Source organism: Eleutherodactylus coqui, chromosome 6 (assembly GCF_035609145.1).
Source record: "Eleutherodactylus coqui strain aEleCoq1 chromosome 6, aEleCoq1.hap1, whole genome shotgun sequence".
Classification (NCBI taxonomy): Eukaryota; Metazoa; Chordata; class Amphibia; order Anura; family Eleutherodactylidae; genus Eleutherodactylus; species Eleutherodactylus coqui.
Window position 1 is genome coordinate 64,382,753 of NC_089842.1, and position 19,180 is coordinate 64,401,932.

Sequence of the window (19,180 nt, forward strand, 5' to 3'; positions counted from 1 at the left end):
AGTTGGATTGCATTGATTATGAGTTATTACTGCTTAAAATATGGGTTTTATTTTGCGCGATAGAATTTTTCAGCTACTTTGACGTGCAATGGTGGCAGAATGATGATAAGAGTGGCAGTCTGAGAAGCTTAGCTGGATTCAGCACCAAAAGTTCTCCTAGTGTGTGAAGTTTCATTGCTCTAGAGTCATTGGAACTGAACTGGCAATGGATTGAAATCGCCACTTTTTTCAGGTTGCGCGCTGTAATCACAAGACAACCCCCTAGATTAAGACCTGTAGCTCGTGAACCAAAGCACTTTGAAGCCTAATATTCTGGCTATCTTAGTTTAGGGTCAGGGTCTATCTTTGTGCAAAGTTTCATTGAAATCTGGGATGGTCGACCGGGAGCGTTGGTTGAACTGACACGGAATGACCCAATTGGTAAAAGAAACATAAATTTAGTATTCTAGTACCTTATCGCCCACTGGATGTAATGGGGTGCAGCTGATATTGAGTGATGTCTGCCTAAACAATCTGTGATCCCCTAGATAAACAAACAAACTGTGTATATAACCACAGGTAGCTACAGTAAGTGCTTGCTATATACCGAGAAATTGAGGAATTCCTATATCACGGACATTCACCATTACCACATAGATGGCTGTTTGCATAGGTCCCCGGTAGAGCAGAGGTTACATCTAGAGATGAGCGAGCATACTCGTCCGAGCTTGATGCTCGTTCGAGTATTAGGGTGCTCGAGATGCTCGTTACTCGAGATGAGCACCACGCGGTACTCGTCTCGATTAAACGAGCACTGACCATTGAATTCAATGGAGCCGGCAATACATGAATTCATGAATGGGTGTGAGTGAGGGATGCCTCTGATTGGTCAGGCTGTGACCAACCAGAGGCATCTCATTCAGCAGGCGGGGATTTTAAATCCCCGGCTGCTGAATACTACTCACAGCTGTTCAGAGCAGTTCAGGAGAACTGCAGCCTGCCGCGCTGAACTCCGTCTGCCGGGACCAGGTAAGTATATATATATTTTTTATTTTTACACATTTCTGGATGAATTGCAGGGAAGGGATTATATATTTAACCCCTTCCCGACAATTCATCCCGCGATCGCCGGCAGCCCATTGCTTTCAATGGAGTCGGCTGTATTGCCGGCTCCATTGAATTCAATGTGCTAACATCGTTCTTCTCTGCCACAGCTGTTACAGCTGTGGCAGAGGAGAACGATCTTTACGCTGACAGTGGGGGGAGGAGGGGGGGTCTCACTCTTGCCGCTATTGTGGCTTAATAGTGGGACCTGGGAACTTGAGATGCAGCCCAAAATGTAGCTCCTCGCCTGCCCTATTCGTTTCTGTGTCGTTTCCATCACTTTCTTGTGTTTTGCAGATTTTCACACATGAAAACCTTAGCGAGCATCGGCGATATACAAAAATGCTCGAGTCACCCATTGACTTCAATGGGGTTCGTTACTCGAAACGAACTCTCGAGCATCACTGAAAGTTCGACTCGAGTAACGAGCACCCGAGCATTTTGGTGCTCGCTCATCTCTAGTTACATCCACATGATATTGCATTTTTTTCTAAAGGTTGGGAGTAGTTTTATTATCTGCCCCAGATTTGGATGAAGAATCTTTGCAGGATGTAGCCCTGCTGGTAGCTATGCCCATCTAAAAGTGAAGGTATTCCTATTAGTCAATGATATCATCTTAGGCACAGAAAGCAGAATGGACCATATTGAGACTTATTTAATACGGTAATAATCAGAGGCGTAACTTGAAGCTCCTGGGCTCCAATGCAAAACCTGTAACAGGGCCCCCAACTATAATGCTTTATTCATAGTAGTGGGCTCCCTATATGGATAAGAGAGGTCTTATGTGCCCCCTAAGGCTCCTGGGCCCGGGTGCAACCGCATCATTTATAGTTACGCCCCTGCTAATAATGTCTAAAAGTTAGACAATGCAAACCTAAACTAGACAGTCTTAGGCCTCATGTCCACAGCTAAAATAAAATGTAAAATCTGGAGCGTTTCACCCGCAGCATGATCCGCTCCCCATAGGGATGCATTGGACACCCGCAGGTAGTTAAATACCTGCGGATGTCATTTTCCCTTGAGGCACGGATTGTGTGCGCGGGAAAAAACCTGCAGCATGCTCCATTTTAGTGCGGGTCTCCCGCGAGGACGGCTCCCGCAGACTTCTATTGAAGTCTATGGAAGCCGTCTGTATCCGCGGCACACCCGCACCTGAATTTCTGCTCTCCGGTGTGGGAGCGCGGGAGAGCAGGAGTTAAAAAATATGGATTGCCTGGCGCATGCGCGTCACTGTGCTGGCGTGCCGAGCACATCCGCCGGGCTGAAGAAAGAAGATCCGGCCGCGACTAAATTCAGAGCTGAGTTGGATTGCATTGATTATGAGTTATTACTGCTTAAAATATGAGTTTTATTTTGCACGATAGAATTTTTCAGCTACTTTGACATGCAATGGTGGCAGAATGATGATAAGAGGGGCAGTCTGAGTAGCTTAGCTGGATTCAGCACCAAAAGTTCTCCTAGTGTGTGAAGTTTCATTGCTCTAGAGTCATCAGAACTGGCTTGGCAATGGATTGAAATCGCCACTTTTTTCAGGTTGCACGCTGTAATCACAATACAACCCCCTAGATTAAGACCTGTAGCTCGTGAACCAAAGCACTTTGAAGCCTAATATTCTGGCTATCTTAGTTTAGGGTCAGGGTCTATCTTTGTGCAAAGTTTCATTGAAATCTGAGATGGTCGACCGGGAGCGTTGGTTGAACTGACACGGAATGACCCAATTAGCATTTTTCCTATCATCCAACCAAATAGATTTTATTTCCAAACTGTCTCAAATTATATGGAAATGGATGTCAGATTTAATAATATAACCATTCTAGTCTATATTGTTCCCATAGGGTGCAGCATTATTGAAGATGGTCTCATAGTACATGTGCACTACCGTACCATTGATATCTATGGACCTGCCAAAGAGAAGCTGAGTACAGCACACAGATATCTCTAACAGTCCTATAGAAATGAGTGGAGTGGCACTACATAAACGTGACCACAGCTTCATTCATACGGAGACACTCGGGACCTTGTTCTTATTCTCAGTGAGGGTTTCAGTGACTGGATTCCCACTGATCACATGGTTATCACCTATAGTTATCACCCCATGGATAGGTGATCAGTTGTTTTCATGGGACAACCCTTTTAACAAAGATTGCCAGTGAACGTAGGGAAAAGCAGTGCCCATATGAATAGTTATAACAATATAAAAAAAACTTGTATCTGAAATAACGACTAGATGGCTTCATAAAGTGTTTGTTTAATTTGTAATACAATCGAAAATTTATAGGAGTGCACATGAAATCATTTGGTAATGGTTGTGGCAGTATATTACTATTCTGATGATTTGAGCTTCAGAGTGAAGGTCCGCTAAACGCCTGTATCAGGGGACTTCATATACAGCAATTCCTTTGTATGAGATTAGAAAATTGGTCTGACTTTTATAAGAAACAGTGCCACTCTTGTCCACAGGCTATGTCTAGTACTGCAGGTCAGTACAGTTCAAATGAATTGGGTTGAGCTGCAATATAAGACACAGCCCATGGACAAGAATGGCACTGTTTATGTTTATTTTACAATACACAGCCCTTTTGATATACTACTATCTAAATAGCAGCCACTTGTAAAGATAAGTTCACATATGAAAAAGGGAAATAGAATTCCCCATGGCTGCTACCCTTGGTCATGTCAGTACAATACGGGTACTACTTACTGTACTTCTGCTCATTCTGCATAATCAAAAGTCCTCTGCTTTGATGGTGCTATAGGCAGAATATATGACACTGATATTCCGTTGATGCCAATGGAGAGAGACAGCTGCGAGGAACAAAATTTTCTGTTCTTCTTTATCACCTTTATTGCTACCTCTTGTAAAGGGAGCAATTCAGAATTGTATACTAAAGGGGTCTTCTAAGGAAATATTATTGATGACCTATCTTCGGGATAAGTCATCAATACTTCGTTGGCTGGGGTTGATTGCTTGAGACTATAGTCTGTCACCTGATTGGGCATGTGCACCAAGCATCACTACACACAGAAGAACAGAGCAGAAGCTGATGCTTTGACCCATGTGTTGTGCCTGTTGTGGTAATTAAAGGCGCAACTTGTATTGATTTTAAAGACAAACACCACCAATGGTTGGAGCAGCACCTCCTGCTCCATATCACTGTATGTAGTGGCAATGACAATGGGCACCCAATCAGGTGGGGTCCCAAGTGATGAAGCCCAACCGATCAACTGTTGATGACCTTTCGTGAGAGTAAGTCATCAAGAGTATTTCCTTAAAAAACCCTTTGAGGAACAGTTGTATATGCAATAACATATTGTACAAAGATAACTTGCTTCAGCTCTTTATGGCAAATGAACGCATCATGCTTCATGTAATTTTTCTATTAAACTCATTATTTTTTACAAGGCAATAGAAAAGTAATTGTCAAATTATCTGGATGAAGTGATGCAGTTTCACGATGCATTAAGTAAGTTGTCAGCTGGCACACATAAAGACATTTTAACCAGTTCTACTGGCAACAAGCACAAGCCAAAGGCGTAATATTATTTGCAGTGAAATCTTCTATACTCACAATGTTGTATTCTTTTATTACTATGTGGATTGGTATGAATTTTGTTGTATAGCATACTGGACCTCCAGCAGTAGTGGATTTGACCATCAAAAGGACCACATACAATCTAGATGAATAGTTCATAGCTTTTTTCATTGGGTCATGGTGTGATAATGATATATTCTAAATGTGAAGCACACCATGCAAGACACATTTTATATTTATATTCTTATTTTTTGGCTTGGGCTTCTTTCAAATCATTCTTTATTTACAGTTTTGTTTCCACAATGCTGGACTCACACTGCTCTCCATGTTACATTGATCACCATGTTACCCAGAAAGCTGGAGATGGCCACCTGGAGAAATAGTTCATAAAACTAGCATTCCATGTATAATCCTTAATTTGTTAAGGGAAAAGCCCCATTTCCCCAACTCAAATATTGTCCTAGCAAGTGGTAGCTTTCTGTTATGGCAAGGATTGAATTTAAGAAAATGGCATTGTCTTTGGTGATTCTGCAATATCATCTGTATATGTCCTGATAATTTGATTCCATTATCATTATTGGCTGAATCCATCACTTCTTCTTTATTTTGACTGCAGTTAAGAAGGCAACGTCTAGTACTCTTAAGGCTCATCTTGCACTTTCCAGAGCTGCCTTGGCAATATATAGTTCCTGAAAGGTCCATGCAGTAATCCATTATTCATTGCCATTGTCAAAACTCAATGCTGGTCTACAGAAGTAGAGCTATTTCTGCATTCCCATTCACCAAGCGTAGACATACAGCTCATAGCGCAAGAGCACATAAGTGATGAATTGATTCCCATCGTCGAAGGAAGCAAGGTTTCCTTAGAGTTCCCACTTCTGTAATCATTGCCTAGGGTAAAATGTAGGACATTTCTTCTAGCAGTGAAGTATTTTTATAAAGGCCTTTCTGAATTCCACATTAAATGTCGTATAAATAATAGGGTTGACCGCACTGTTGACATATCCAAGCCAAGTGAATGCACTGTACAAGGCTGGCGGGATTTTGCAGTTGCAGTGCATATTTAGGATGTGGGTTATGAAGAAGGGAAACCAACAGACAATGAAGACACCTGGGTAAATACAACATGCATCATATTAGCACTTTGGGTTTTAATTAAGGATACAGTACATTGTATTAACCTCAACTAAGTATACAAAGCACAGAATCTACTACCATAGTAATGTCATGAATGAACCTTCAGATACTACCATAGTAATGTCATGAATGAACCTTCAGAAAGTCTTTGGAAGCACCAAATGGTTGATAGTAGTGATAAGTACAATGAAAGTGTGATATATAGTATCATGTATTCCTGTGTCATATGTCTTAACAGAATTTTTATTCAACACAATGCACTAAATGGCCACTTGATTAGAGACACCAACCCTTTCATAATTGAAACTTCCTTGTATGAAAATTAACACTGGAGTGCAGTATAAAATCTAGTGAGCAAGATTTGTGTGGATCAGTTTCAGTGAATCCACATTAGAATGGGAAAACGAAGCAATCAGAGTGGTTTCGAACGTGGCCATTGGTGCTAGACTAGCCAGGGGCCAAGCTTTAAAAAACTGCCAACATTATGGGGTTTTCTTGTACAACAGTGTCTAGAATATTTAGAGAACAGTGTGATTGGGGAAAAACATCCAGTGAAAGGGGATCCAGTGGTGAAAAGCAACTTGACAACAACAAGGGTTTGGGGGAGGATGTCAAGAATGATTCTGCCGAACAGGCAGTGCACAGTCAGCAAAATTACATCCAAATACAACGTTGAGGCTTCAAGTAACGTGTCTGAATGCACAACTCATTATTGTTCCTTGCCATGGATGGGCTATAATGGAAGAAGACTGGTTCCAGTGCCATTGGTAAGAGAAACAGAAAGGCAAGATTCCAGTGGCCAAAAAAAGCACAAAAAGTGCATCAGTGAGCAGTGGAAAAACATTGCCTGATCAGATGAATCCATATTTCTGTTGCACAATGCTGATGGGTCAGAATTTGATGCAGCATGAATCCATGAACCCTTCCTGTCTAGTTTCAACAGTTCAGGATTGGGATGGTAGAGTAATGGTGTATGGAATGTTTCCTTGGCACACTCTGGTCCTCTGATACCTGTGGATGGACGTCACAATCAAATTCTACAGTTCTGAAAGTCAAAGGAAGTCCAAAATGCTACGAGATGGGTGTCTCTAAAAAATGGCCATTCATGAAAATCTAAAGGACAAACCATGATTGGATGATAATCTGTAACATGATAAAGCTTCTAGTTTGGGATTAGTTTCAAATCACAGTCATGTGCACCCCTTTTGCAAATAATGCTATATATACATTGACTTGTGTAATATGTTTTTCTGCATACATATAAATACATCACCTAATCCATTTTTTCCCTACAGATGATAAATGAAGATAATTCTTTTTTTTTTCTCATATACCTTTGATTTAAGCTTAAAAGGGTTATCCCACTTAAAAAAATATCTGAATTAAAAAAAACAAAAAAAACAGCCGCCCATGCCTTGAAATATTAATGAAGCAATACTTATCTTTCTTCTCTCCCTGGGAAGTAGTGCAATGGCTCTTGCAGCTCTTCCAGTTTGGGTATACAGTGAAAGTCAGATGACCAATGCAGCCAATGATAGGCCACACCATCACCATCTGTTCTCCTGGCACCAGCACTCTCTTCCTGGAAGCTATGTTGCCAGGAGTTATGGATGGCTCTGCTGCAGTATCTGATTGGCTGCAGCGTAAGCTGACGTCCGCTGTAAACACAGACTGGGAGAGCCACAGGTGCTGTTGTTCTGCTTACTAGAGGGAGAAGAGAGGTGAGTATTGCTTATTTTTTTTTACTTAAGGCATGGCTAGTTGTTTAAGGAAGCACAAAATGTGAAGGAAACCATTTTGGCATTCGTCATTAGAGCTAGATTTTTCAACAGGTTCGGCATGTCTGTTTCTGCGGTCAGACCTGGGTGAAAGGTGCCAGATTAAGTGAAATTTTACATCTGAAAAAACTGAATAATGTATAATCATTAGAGATGAGCGAACGTGTTCTTCCGAGCTTGATATTCGTGCGAATATTAGGGTGTTCGGGATGTTCGTTATTCGTAACGAACACCATGCGGTGTTCTGGTTACTTTCACTTCCTTCCCTGAGACGTTAGCGCGCTTTTTTTGGCCAATTGAAAGACAGGGAAGGCATTACAACTTCCCCCTGTGACGTTCAAGCCCTATACCACCCCCCTGCTGTGAGTGGCTGGGAAGATCAGGTGTCACCCGCACATAAAAGTCGGCCCCTCCCGCGGTTCGGCTCAGATGCCGTGTGAGTTAGTGAGGGACAGTGCTGTTTGTACCGGAGCTGCTGTAGGGAAAGAATTGGTAGTTAGTGTAGGCTTCAAGACCCCCAAAGGTCCTTATTAGGACCACTGATAGCTGTGTGTTGGCTGCTGTTAGCAGTGCCATTTTTTTTCCCCTCAAAATCGGCTCTGCAGAGCGTTGCACCCGGCATTAGGGACAGAAGTGCTGCATAGGCAGGGAGAGTGTTAGGAGTGAGTGTAGCCTTCAAGAACCTCAACGGTCCTTTCTAGGGCCATATTTATCCGTGTGCAGTACTGTCCAGGCTGCTGTTAGCTGTGCTGCATTTTTTTTTGCTTCTCAAAATCGCCTCTGCAGAGCATTCCACCCTCCATTGATACTGCAGGGAAAGAATTGTATAGGCAGGGCCACAACACAGTTATTATTCATTGAATATACGCAGTGCTGCCTTTTGCTTGTAAAACAAGTGAAAATAATTCTATTTGTCCTGCCTCTGTCCGTCCTAACGCCGGTGGACACGTGTCGGCTGCGTGTGCAACCTGTAAAAATCAGACGCACCCAGCTACGTTTTACTCCTGGCTTCGCCATTTGCTTTCCTTAATTGGGAAAAAAAAAACCTGCTCTGCCACAGTTAATAACTCTGCTACCCTCACGTTCTGTGACACATTAGCAGGAAAACAGCACAGTTATTAAACTTCTCATGTTCATAGAATATACGCAGTGCTGCCTTTTGGTGCAAAAAACCGGAAAATAATTCTATTTGTCCTGCCTCTGTCCGTCCTAACGCCGGTGGACACGTGTCGGCTGCGTGTGCAACCTGTAAAAATCAGACGCACCCAGCTACGTTTTACTCCTGGCTTCGCCATTTGCTTTCCTTAATTGGGAAAAAAAATACCTGCTCTGCCACAGTTAATAACTCTGCTACCCTCACGTTCTGTGACACATTAGCAGGAAAACAGCACAGTTATTAAACTTCTCATGTTCATAGAATATACGCAGTGCTGCCTTTTGGTGCAAAAAAACGGAAAATAATTCTATTTGTCCTGCCTCTGTCCGTACTAACGCCGGTGGACACGTGTCGGCTGCGTGTGCAACCTGTAAAAATCAGACGCACCCAGCTACGTTTTACTCCTGGCTTCGCCATTTGCTTTCCTTAATTGGGAAAAAAAATACCTGCTCTGCCACAGTTAATAACTCTGCTACCCTCACGTTCTGTGACACATTAGCAGGAAAACAGCACAGTTATTAAACTTCTCATGTTCATAGAATATACGCAGTGCTGCCTTTTGGTGCAAAAAAATGGAAAATAATTCTATTTGTCCTGCCTCTGTCCGTACTAACGCCGGTGGACACGTGTCGGCTGCGTGTGCAACCTGTAAAAATCAGACGCACCCAGCTACGTTTTACTCCTGGCTTCGCCATTTGCTTTCCTTAATTGGGAAAAAAAATACCTGCTCTGCCACAGTTAATAACTCTGCTACCCTCACGTTCTGTGACACATTAGCAGGAAAACAGCACAGTTATTAAACTTCTCATGTTCATAGAATATACGCAGTGCTGCCTTTTGGTGCAAAAAAATGGAAAATAATTCTATTTGTCCTGCCTCTGTCCGTACTAACGCCGGTGGACACGTGTCGGCTGCGTGTGCAACCTGTAAAAATCAGACGCACCCAGCTACGTTTTACTCCTGGCTTCGCCATTTGCTTTCCTTAATTGGGAAAAAAAATACCTGCTCTGCCACAGTTAATAACTCTGCTACCCTCACGTTCTGTGACACATTAGCAGGAAAACAGCACAGTTATTAAACTTCTCATGTTCATAGAATATACACAGTGCTGCCTTTTGGTGCAAAAAAACGGAAAATAATTCTATTTGTCCTGCCTCTGTCCGTACTAACGCCGGTGGACACGTGTCGGCTGCGTGTGCAACCTGTAAAAATCAGACGCACCCAGCTACGTTTTACTCCTGGCTTCGCCATTTGCTTTCCTTAATTGGGAAAAAAAATACCTGCTCTGCCACAGTTAATAACTCTGCTACCCTCACGTTCTGTGACACATTAGCAGGAAAACAGCACAGTTATTAAACTTCTCATGTTCATAGAATATACACAGTGCTGCCTTTTGGTGCAAAAAAACGGAAAATAATTCTATTTGTCCTGCCTCTGTCCATACTAACGCCGGTGGACACGTGTCGGCTGCGTGTGCAACCTGTAAAAATCAGACGCACCCAGCTACGTTTTACTCCTGGCTTCGCCATTTGCTTTCCTTAATTGGGAAAAAAAATACCTGCTCTGCCACAGTTAATAACTCTGCTACCCTCACGTTCTGTGACACATTAGCAGGAAAACAGCACAGTTATTAAACTTCTCATGTTCATAGAATATACGCAGTGCTGCCTTTTGGTGCAAAAAAACGGAAAATAATTCTATTTGTCCTGCCTCTGTCCGTACTAACGCCGGTGGACACGTGTCGGCTGCGTGTGCAACCTGTAAAAATCAGACGCACCCAGCTACGTTTTACTCCTGGCTTCGCCATTTGCTTTCCTTAATTGGGAAAAAAAATACCTGCTCTGCCACAGTTAATAACTCTGCTACCCTCACGTTCTGTGACACATTAGCAGGAAAACAGCACAGTTATTAAACTTAGATTATTCATTCACTAGAGGCAGTGGGGCCTTTCGTTTTCAAAAAAGGGAAACAATTATATTTGGCCTGCAGTCTTGCGCCAATTTATTAGCTGCCTGTGAAATCAAATCACTGGTAATACAGCATGCTGAGGGGTAGGGGTAGGCCTAGAGGACATGGACGCGGCCGAGGACGCGGAGGGCCAAGTCAGGGTGTGGGCACAGGCCAAGCTCCTGATCCAGGTGTGTCGCAGCCGACTGCTGCGCGATTAGGAGAGAGGCACGTTTCTGGTGTCCCCACATTCATCGCCCAATTAATGGGTCCACGCGGGAGACGGTTATTAGAAAATGAGCAGTGTGAGCAGGTCCTGTCCTGGATGGCAGAAAGTGCTTCGAGCAACCTATCGTCTACCCGCAGTTCTGCGCCGTCCACTGCTGCCAATCCGAATCCTCTGTCTGCTGCTCCTCCTTCCTCCCAGCCTCCTCACTCCACTACAATAACACCTGCTCAGGAGCGGGAACACTCCCAGGAACTGTTCTCGGGCCCTTGCTTAGATTGGGCAGCAGCGGTTCCTCTCCCACCAGAGGAGTTTATCGTCACTGATGCCCAACCATTCGAAAGTTCCCGGGGTCCGGGGGAAGAGGCTGGGGACTTCCGCCAACTGTCTCAACAACTTTCTGTGGGTGAGGAGGACGATGACGATCAGACACAGTTGTCTTGCAGTGAGGTAGTAGTAAGGGCAGTAAGTCCGAGGGAGCAGCGCACAGAGGATTCGGAGGAAGAGCAGCAGGACGATGAGGTGACTGACCCCACCTGGTGTGCAACGCTTACTCAGGAGGACAGGTCTTCAGAGGGGGAGTCAAGGGCATCAGCAGGGCAGGTTGCAAGAGGCAGTGCGGTGGCCAGGGGTAGAGGCAGGGCCAGACCGAATAATCCACCAAGTGTTTCCCAAAGCGCCCCCTCGCGCCATGCCACCCTGCAGAGGCCGAGGTGCTCTAAGGTCTGGCAGTTTTTCGCAGAGACGCCTGACGACCGACGAACAGTGGTGTGCAACCTTTGTCGCGCAAAGCTCAGCCGGGGAGCCAACACCAACAGCCTCACCACCACCACCATGCGCAGGCATATGATGGCCAAGCACCCCGCAAGGTGGGACGAAGGCCGTTCAGCGCCTCCGGTTTGCACCCCTGCCTCTCCCCCTGTGCCCCAACCTGCCACTGAGATGCAACCCCCCTCTCAGGACACAGGCACTACCGTCTCCTGGCCTGCATCCACACCCTCACCTCCGCTGTCCTCGGCCCCATCCAGCAGTGTAGTTCAGCGCACCGTCCAGCCGTCGCTTGCGCAACTGTTGGAGCGCAAGCGCAAGTACGCCGCCACGCACCCGCACGCTCAAACGTTAACCGTCCACATAGCAAAATTCATCAGCCTTGAGATGCTGCCGTATAGGGTTGTGGAAACGGAGTCCTTCAAAAGTATCATGGAGGCGGCGGCCCCGCGCTACTCAGTTCCCAGTCGCCACTACTTTTCCCGATGTGCCGTCCCAGCCCTGCACGACCACGTCTCCCGCAACATTGTACGCGCCCTCACCAACGCGGTTACTGCCACGGTCCACTTAACTACGGACACGTGGACAAGCACAGGCGGGCAGGGCCACTACATCTCCCTGACGGCACATTGGGTGAATTTAGTGGAGGCTGGGACAGAGTCAGAGCCTGGGACCGCTCATGTCCTACCCACCCCCAGAATTGCGGGCCCCAGCTCGGTGGTGGTATCTGCGGAGGTGTATGCTTCCTCCACTAAAGCACCCTCCTCCTCCTCCTCCTCCTCCTCTGTCTCGCAATCAAGATGTGTTAGCAGCAGCATGTCGCCAGCAGTCGGTGTCGCGCGGTGTGGCAGCACAGCGGTGGGCAAGCGTCAGCAGGCCGTGCTGAAACTACTCAGCTTAGGCGATAAGAGGCACACGGCCCACGAACTGCTGCAGGGTCTGACACAGCAGACCGACCGCTGGCTTGCGCCGCTGAGCCTCCAACCGGGCATGGTCGTGTGTGACAACGGCCGTAACCTGGTGGCGGCTCTGCAGCTCGACAGCCTCACGCACGTGCCATGCCTGGCCCACGTCTTTAATTTGGTGGTTCAGCGGTTTCTGAAAAGCTACCCACGCTTGTCAGACCTGCTCGTAAAGGCACGCCGGCTCTGCGCACATTTTCGCAAGTCCCACACGGACGCTGCCACCCTGCGCACCCTGCAACATCACTTTAAGCTGCCAGTGCACCGACTGCTGTGCGACGTGCCCACACGGTGGAACTCTACGCTCCACATGTTGGCCAGGCTCTATGAACAACGTAGAGCTATAGTCGAATACCAACTCCAACATGGGCGGCGCAGTGGGAGTCAGCCTCCTCAATTCCTTTCAGAAGAGTGGGCCTGGTTGGCAGACATCTGCCATGTCCTTGGTAATTTTGAGGAGTCTACCCAGGTGGTGAGCGGCGATGCTACAATCATTAGCGTCACCATTCCTCTGCTATGCATCTTGAGAAATTCCCTGCAAACCATAAAGGCAGCTGCTTTGCGCTCGGAAACGGGGTCGGGGGAAGACAGTATGCCGCTGGATAGTCAGGGCACCCTCCTGTCTATTTCTCAGCGCGTACAGGAGGAGGAGGAGGAGCATGAGGAGGATGAGGAGGAGGGGGAAGAGACAGCTTGGGCCGCTGCTGACGGTACACCGGCTGATTGCCTGTCATCCTTTCAGCGTGTATGGCCTGAGGAGGAGGAGGAGGAGGAGGATCCTGAAAGTGATCTTCCTAGTGAAGACAGCCATGTGTTGCGTACAGGTACCCTGGCACACATGGCTGACTTCATGTTAGGATGCCTTTCTCGTGACCCTCGCGTTGCACGCATTCTGGCCACGACGGATTACTGGGTGTACACACTGCTCGATCCACGGTATAAGGAGAACCTGCCCACTCTGATTCCCGAAGAGGAAAGGGGTTCGAGAGTGTTGCTATACCACAGGACCCTTGCGGACAAGCTGATGGTAAAATTCCCAGCCGACAGCGCTAGTGGCAGAAGGCGCAGTACCGAGGGCAAGGTAGCAGGGGATGTGCGTAGATCGAGCAGCATGTACATCCCAGGCAGTGCAACAGTCTTTAAGGGCCTGGCCAGCTTTATGGCTCCCCACCAAGACTGTGTCACCGCTCCCCAGTCACGGCTGAGTCGGCGGGAGCACTGTAAAAGGATGGTGAGGGAGTACGTAGCGGATCGCACGACCATCCTTGGTGACGCCTCTGCCCCCTACAACTACTGGGTGTCGAAGCTGGACACGTGGCCTGAACTAGCGCTGTATGCCCTGGAGGTGCTTGCTTGTCCTGCGGCTAGCGTCTTGTCGGAGAGGGTGTTTAGTGCGGCTGGGGGAATCATCACAGATAAGCGTACCCGCCTGTCAACCGACAGTGCCGACAGGCTAACACTCATCAAGATGAACAAAGGCTGGATTTCGCCAGACTTCTGTTCTCCACCAGCGGACAGCAGCGATACGTAAGCAATACGTAGGCTGCACCCGCGGATGGAAGCTACGTTCTCTCTCACCATCCAAAGCGGGGACATTTCTGCTTCATCAATCTGTGTCTAATATTCCCCCTCCTCCTCCTGCTCCTCCTCCTGAAACCTCACGTAATCACGCTGAACGGGCAATTTTTCTTAGGGCCACAAGGCTCACTCAAATAATTTTTCTGAACAATTTTTATAAGTTTCAATGCGCTTAAAAGCGTTGGAACTTTAACTTGAACCAATTTTTCGTTACACTGGGCTGCCTCCAGGCCTAGTTACCACTTAAGCCACATTAACCAAAGCGATTAATGGGTTTCACCTCCCCTCTTGGCTGGCCATGGCCAATTTTTGGGATGTACATTAGTACTGTTGATACAGCAATTTTTGTGGGCCCTCGCCTACAGTGTAATCAAATTAATTTTTAGCCCACCTGCATTACAGCTGACGTTACCTCAGCTGTGTTGGGCAATGCAATGGGATATTTTTATGTACCGCCGGTGGGTTCCAGGGAGCCACCCATGCTGTAGGTGCACACGGAGTTTTTAATACATCTGTCCACTTCTAAAGAACCCCAGTCTGACTGGGGCATGCAGTGTGGGCCGAAGCCCACCTGCATTATGCACGACATTACTACCTCAGCTGTGTTGGGCAATGCAATGGGATATTTTTGTGTACCGCCGGTGGGTTCCAGGGAGCCACCCATGCTGTAGGTGCACACGGAGTTTTTAACACATCTGTACACTTGTAAAGAACCCCAGTCTGACTGGGGCATGCAGTGTGGGCCGAAGCCCACCTGTATTACGCACGACATTACTACCTCAGCTGTGTTGGGCAATGCAATGGGATATTTCTATGTACCGCCGGTGGCTTCCTGGCACCCACCCAGGCAGTGGGTCCACAGGGAGTTTAACCTACATGTGTCCACTTCTAAAGAACACCAGTCTGACTGGGGCATGCAGTGTGGGCCGAAGCCCACCTGTATTACGCACGACATTACTACCTCAGCTGTGTTGGGCAATGCAATGGTATATTTCTATGTACCGCCGGTGGCTTCCTGGCACCCACCCATGCTGTGGGTCCACAGGGAATTATAAATGCATCTGTTTCCACTTATAAAGAAACCCAGTCTGACTGGGGCATGCAGTGTGGGCCGAAACGCACCTGCATTAACCCTTTCCAGTCCACTGTGTGACCTGTGAAGACATTAGGGTTTAAGGCTGTACAGCTCCGTTGTTGGTAGACGTCCGTCGGGGTTCTCTTACTGTATATTGCCAGCCTCTCTGCTGTCGGAGCCTATCCTACGTGTCAGCTCATGCAGTACTGGCTTTAGCCAGCATATAGCGCCGTTGTATAACGGCAGAAAAAGAGTAAGCCCCCTAGGAAAACCATATACAAATTGGATTGGAAAGGGTTAAGCACAACATTACTACCTCAGCTGTGTTGGGCAATGCAATGGGATATTTTTATGTACCGCCGGTGGGTTCCAGGGTGCCACCCATGCTGTAGGTGCACACGGAGTTTTTAATACATCTGTACACTTCTAAAGAACCCCAGTCTGACTGGGGCATGCAGTGTGGGCCGAAGCCCACCTGTATTACGCACAACATTACTACCTCAGCTGTGTTCGGCAATGCAATGGGATATTTCTATGTACCGCCGGTGGCTTCCTGGCACCCACCCAGGCAGTGGGTCCACAGGGAGTTTAACCTACATGTGTCCACTTCTAAAGAACCCCAGTCTGACTGGGGCATGCAGTGTGGGCCGATGCCCACCTGCATTATGCACGACATTACTACCTCAGCTGTGTTGGGCAATGCAATGGGATATTTTTGTGTACCGCCGGTGGGTTCCAGGGAGCCACCCATGCTGTAGGTGCACACGGAGTTTTTAACACATCTGTACACTTGTAAAGAACCCCAGTCTGACTGGGGCATGCAGTGTGGGCCGAAGCCCACCTGTATTACGCACGACATTACTACCTCAGCTGTGTTGGGCAATGCAATGGGATATTTCTATGTACCGCCGGTGGCTTCCTGGCACCCACCCAGGCAGTGGGTCCACAGGGAGTTTAACCTACATGTGTCCACTTCTAAAGAACACCAGTCTGACTGGGGCATGCAGTGTGGGCCGAAGCCCACCTGTAGTACGCACGACATTACTACCTCAGCTGTGTTGGGCAATGCAATGGTATATTTCTATGTACCGCCGGTGGCTTCCTGGCACCCACCCATGCTGTGGGTCCACAGGGAATTATAAATGCATCTGTTTCCACTTATAAAGAAACCCAGTCTGACTGGGGCATGCAGTGTGGGCCGAAACCCACCTGCATTAACCCTTTCCAGTCCACTGTGTGACCTGTGAAGACATTAGGGTTTAAGGCTGTACAGCTCCGTTGTTGGTAGACGTCCGTCGGGGTTCTCTTACTGTATATTGCCAGCCTCTCTGCTGTCGGAGCCTATCCTACGTGTCAGCTCATGCAGTACTGGCTTTAGCCAGCATATAGCGCCGTTGTATAGCGGCAGAAAAAGAGTAAGCCCCCTAGGAAAACCATATACAAATTGGATTGGAAAGGGTTAAGCACAACATTACTACCTCAGCTGTGTTGGGCAATGCAATGGGATATTTTTATGTACCGCCGGTGGGTTCCAGGGAGCCACCCATGCTGTAGGTGCACACGGAGTTTTTAATACATCTGTACACTTCTAAAGAACCCAAGGCTGACTGGGGCATGCAGTGTGGGCCGAAGCCCACCTGTATTACGCACAACATTACTACCTCAGCTGTGTTGGGCAATGCAATGGGATATTTCTATGTACCGCCGGTGGCTTCCTGGCACCCACCCAGGCAGTGGGTCCACAGGGAGTTTAACCTACATGTGTCCACTTCTAAAGAACCCCAGTCTGACTGGGGCATGCAGTGTGGGCCGATGCCCACCTGCATTATGCACGACATTACTACCTCAGCTGTGTTGGGCAATGCAATGGGATATTTTTGTGTACCGCCGGTGGGTTCCAGGGAGCCACCCATGCTGTAGGTGCACACGGAGTTTTTAACACATCTGTACACTTGTAAAGAACCCCAGTCTGACTGGGGCATGCAGTGTGGGCCGAAGCCCACCTGTATTACGCACGACATTACTACCTCAGCTGTGTTGGGCAATGCAATGGGATATTTCTATGTACCGCCGGTGGCTTCCTGGCACCCACCCATGCTGTCGGTCCACAGGGACTTCACAATAGGGAGTTGTACCTGCCTGTGTCTATGAATTAAAAAGCCCGGTCTAACTGGGGCATGCAGACACCTTGACAGAATGAATAGTGTGTGGCACATAGGTTCCCCATTGCTATGCCCACGTGTGCAGCTCCTGATGGCGGTGGCACAGGATTCTATTTCTCATTGCTTCTGTACAGCATTGTGGGCTATCGACCCGCCACTTTTAAAGAGGGTCGCTGCCTAGCCGTGCCAACCCTCTGCAGTGTGTGCCTGCGGTTCCTCCTCATGGCAGACGCACTTCTAAATAGACATGAGGGTGGTGTGGCATGAGGGCAGCTGAAGGCTGCGCAGGGACACTTTGGTGTGCGCTGTGGGGGGTAGGGGTGGCGGTTGGTCAGCATGTAACCCAGGAGAAGTGGCAGCGGAGTGTCATCCAGGCAGTGATTGTGCTTTGTTGTAGCTAGTGTGGTGCTTAGCAAAGGTATGCCATGCTAATGAGGGCTTTTCAGAAGTAAAAGTTGTTGGGAGGGGGGGGGGCCCACTCTTGCCGGTATTGTGGCTTAATAGTGGGACCTGTGAACTTGAGATGCAGCCCAACATGTAGCCCCTCGCCTGCCCTATCCGTTTCTGTGTCATTCCCATCACTTTCTTGAATTGCCCAGATTTTCACACATGAAAACCTTAGCGAGCATCGGCGAAATACAAAAATGCTCTGGTCGCCCATTGACTTCAATGGGGTTCGTTGTTCGAAACGAACCCTCGAGCATCGCGGGAAGTTCGTTCCGAATAACGAACACCCGAACATTTTGGTGTTCGCTCATCTCTAATAATCATCTATGAGTTATAGGTATTTATATAGAATATTAATTATACCCTTACAATTCTGAGGACACCCAAGAAGGGGCAAGGAGAAGGCCACAGAGAATGCTAGATGTTGTGAAGGGTGCTCTACATTGTCCCACTTTAAAAGTGCAGAGAAACATTTTAAAGTCATACATGAGTTCAGATGTGGACATTTTGATGGATGGAGTCTGAGAAACCAGGTATTTTGTGTCTACAGAATTTTGAGAACGATGTCTTGTAAAGCAAAACACAAGCAGGCAGTTGGCACAAAGTTAAGAAAGCTGCAACTCCTGCTGTCTTAAATGACAATGAATCACAGGAAGAAAGCAACACAGTAATCTAGAGATGCACACAAGAAATAATGAAAAAAACATAAAGCTTTAGTCAAGGCTACAAACCTTAAAAAAACACTAAAAATGGAACAAAGTTAACACTCAGGATGCACAATCGTAAATGTGTTCATAACAGCCAAGTAACATGAGGACTAATGGGCAAATAATATAATGGAATGGCATAGATAAAATCCCGTATCAAATGCAAAAAAATAGGTAATCTATTACACAATACTTGCAGGACTACAAAGCATCCAATAAAAAAGAGGCGCCAAACCCAAAATGGCTATAGCATCAAGATAGCATCAAAGTACGAAGTGACATTCGGCATAAGGAAGGCACATAACAGCTACTGGGCTTTGGTTGTATTTGCTGATGCATCTTTATTTCGTGCTTTCGTAACTTCTTTATACTGATGTCACTTCATTACTTTGATATTATTTTAATGTTATAGTCAGTTTGGCATCTCTCTATTTTTTCATGTTTCATTTTCTCCCGGGGAAGAAAATCACATGATTCCCCCGGGAGAAAATGATCCCGGGGGCATTCACATGTTCCACGTCCAATGATGTGTACCTGATCTTGTGCAGTAAATGTCCTGTTGGGGGGATTTATGTTGGAGAAACAGGACAGAAACTGAAAGCGAGGATGAGATCTCATCGC

General features: G+C 46.9%; 1 protein-coding gene across 1 annotated transcript in view; it reads right to left on the bottom strand.

Moving 5' to 3' along the window:
• Positions 1 to 3,331: 3,331 nt before the first annotated feature.
• The window catches only part of DRD2 (dopamine receptor D2), a 441,704-nt gene continuing 425,855 nt past the window's right edge, over positions 3,332 to 19,180 (bottom strand). The window contains exon 9 of the mRNA XM_066606916.1: positions 3,332 to 5,727. Coding sequence (XP_066463013.1) covers positions 5,534 to 5,727 — 194 coding nt within the window. The 3' untranslated portion in view covers positions 3,332 to 5,533. The remainder of the gene's footprint in view (positions 5,728 to 19,180) is intronic.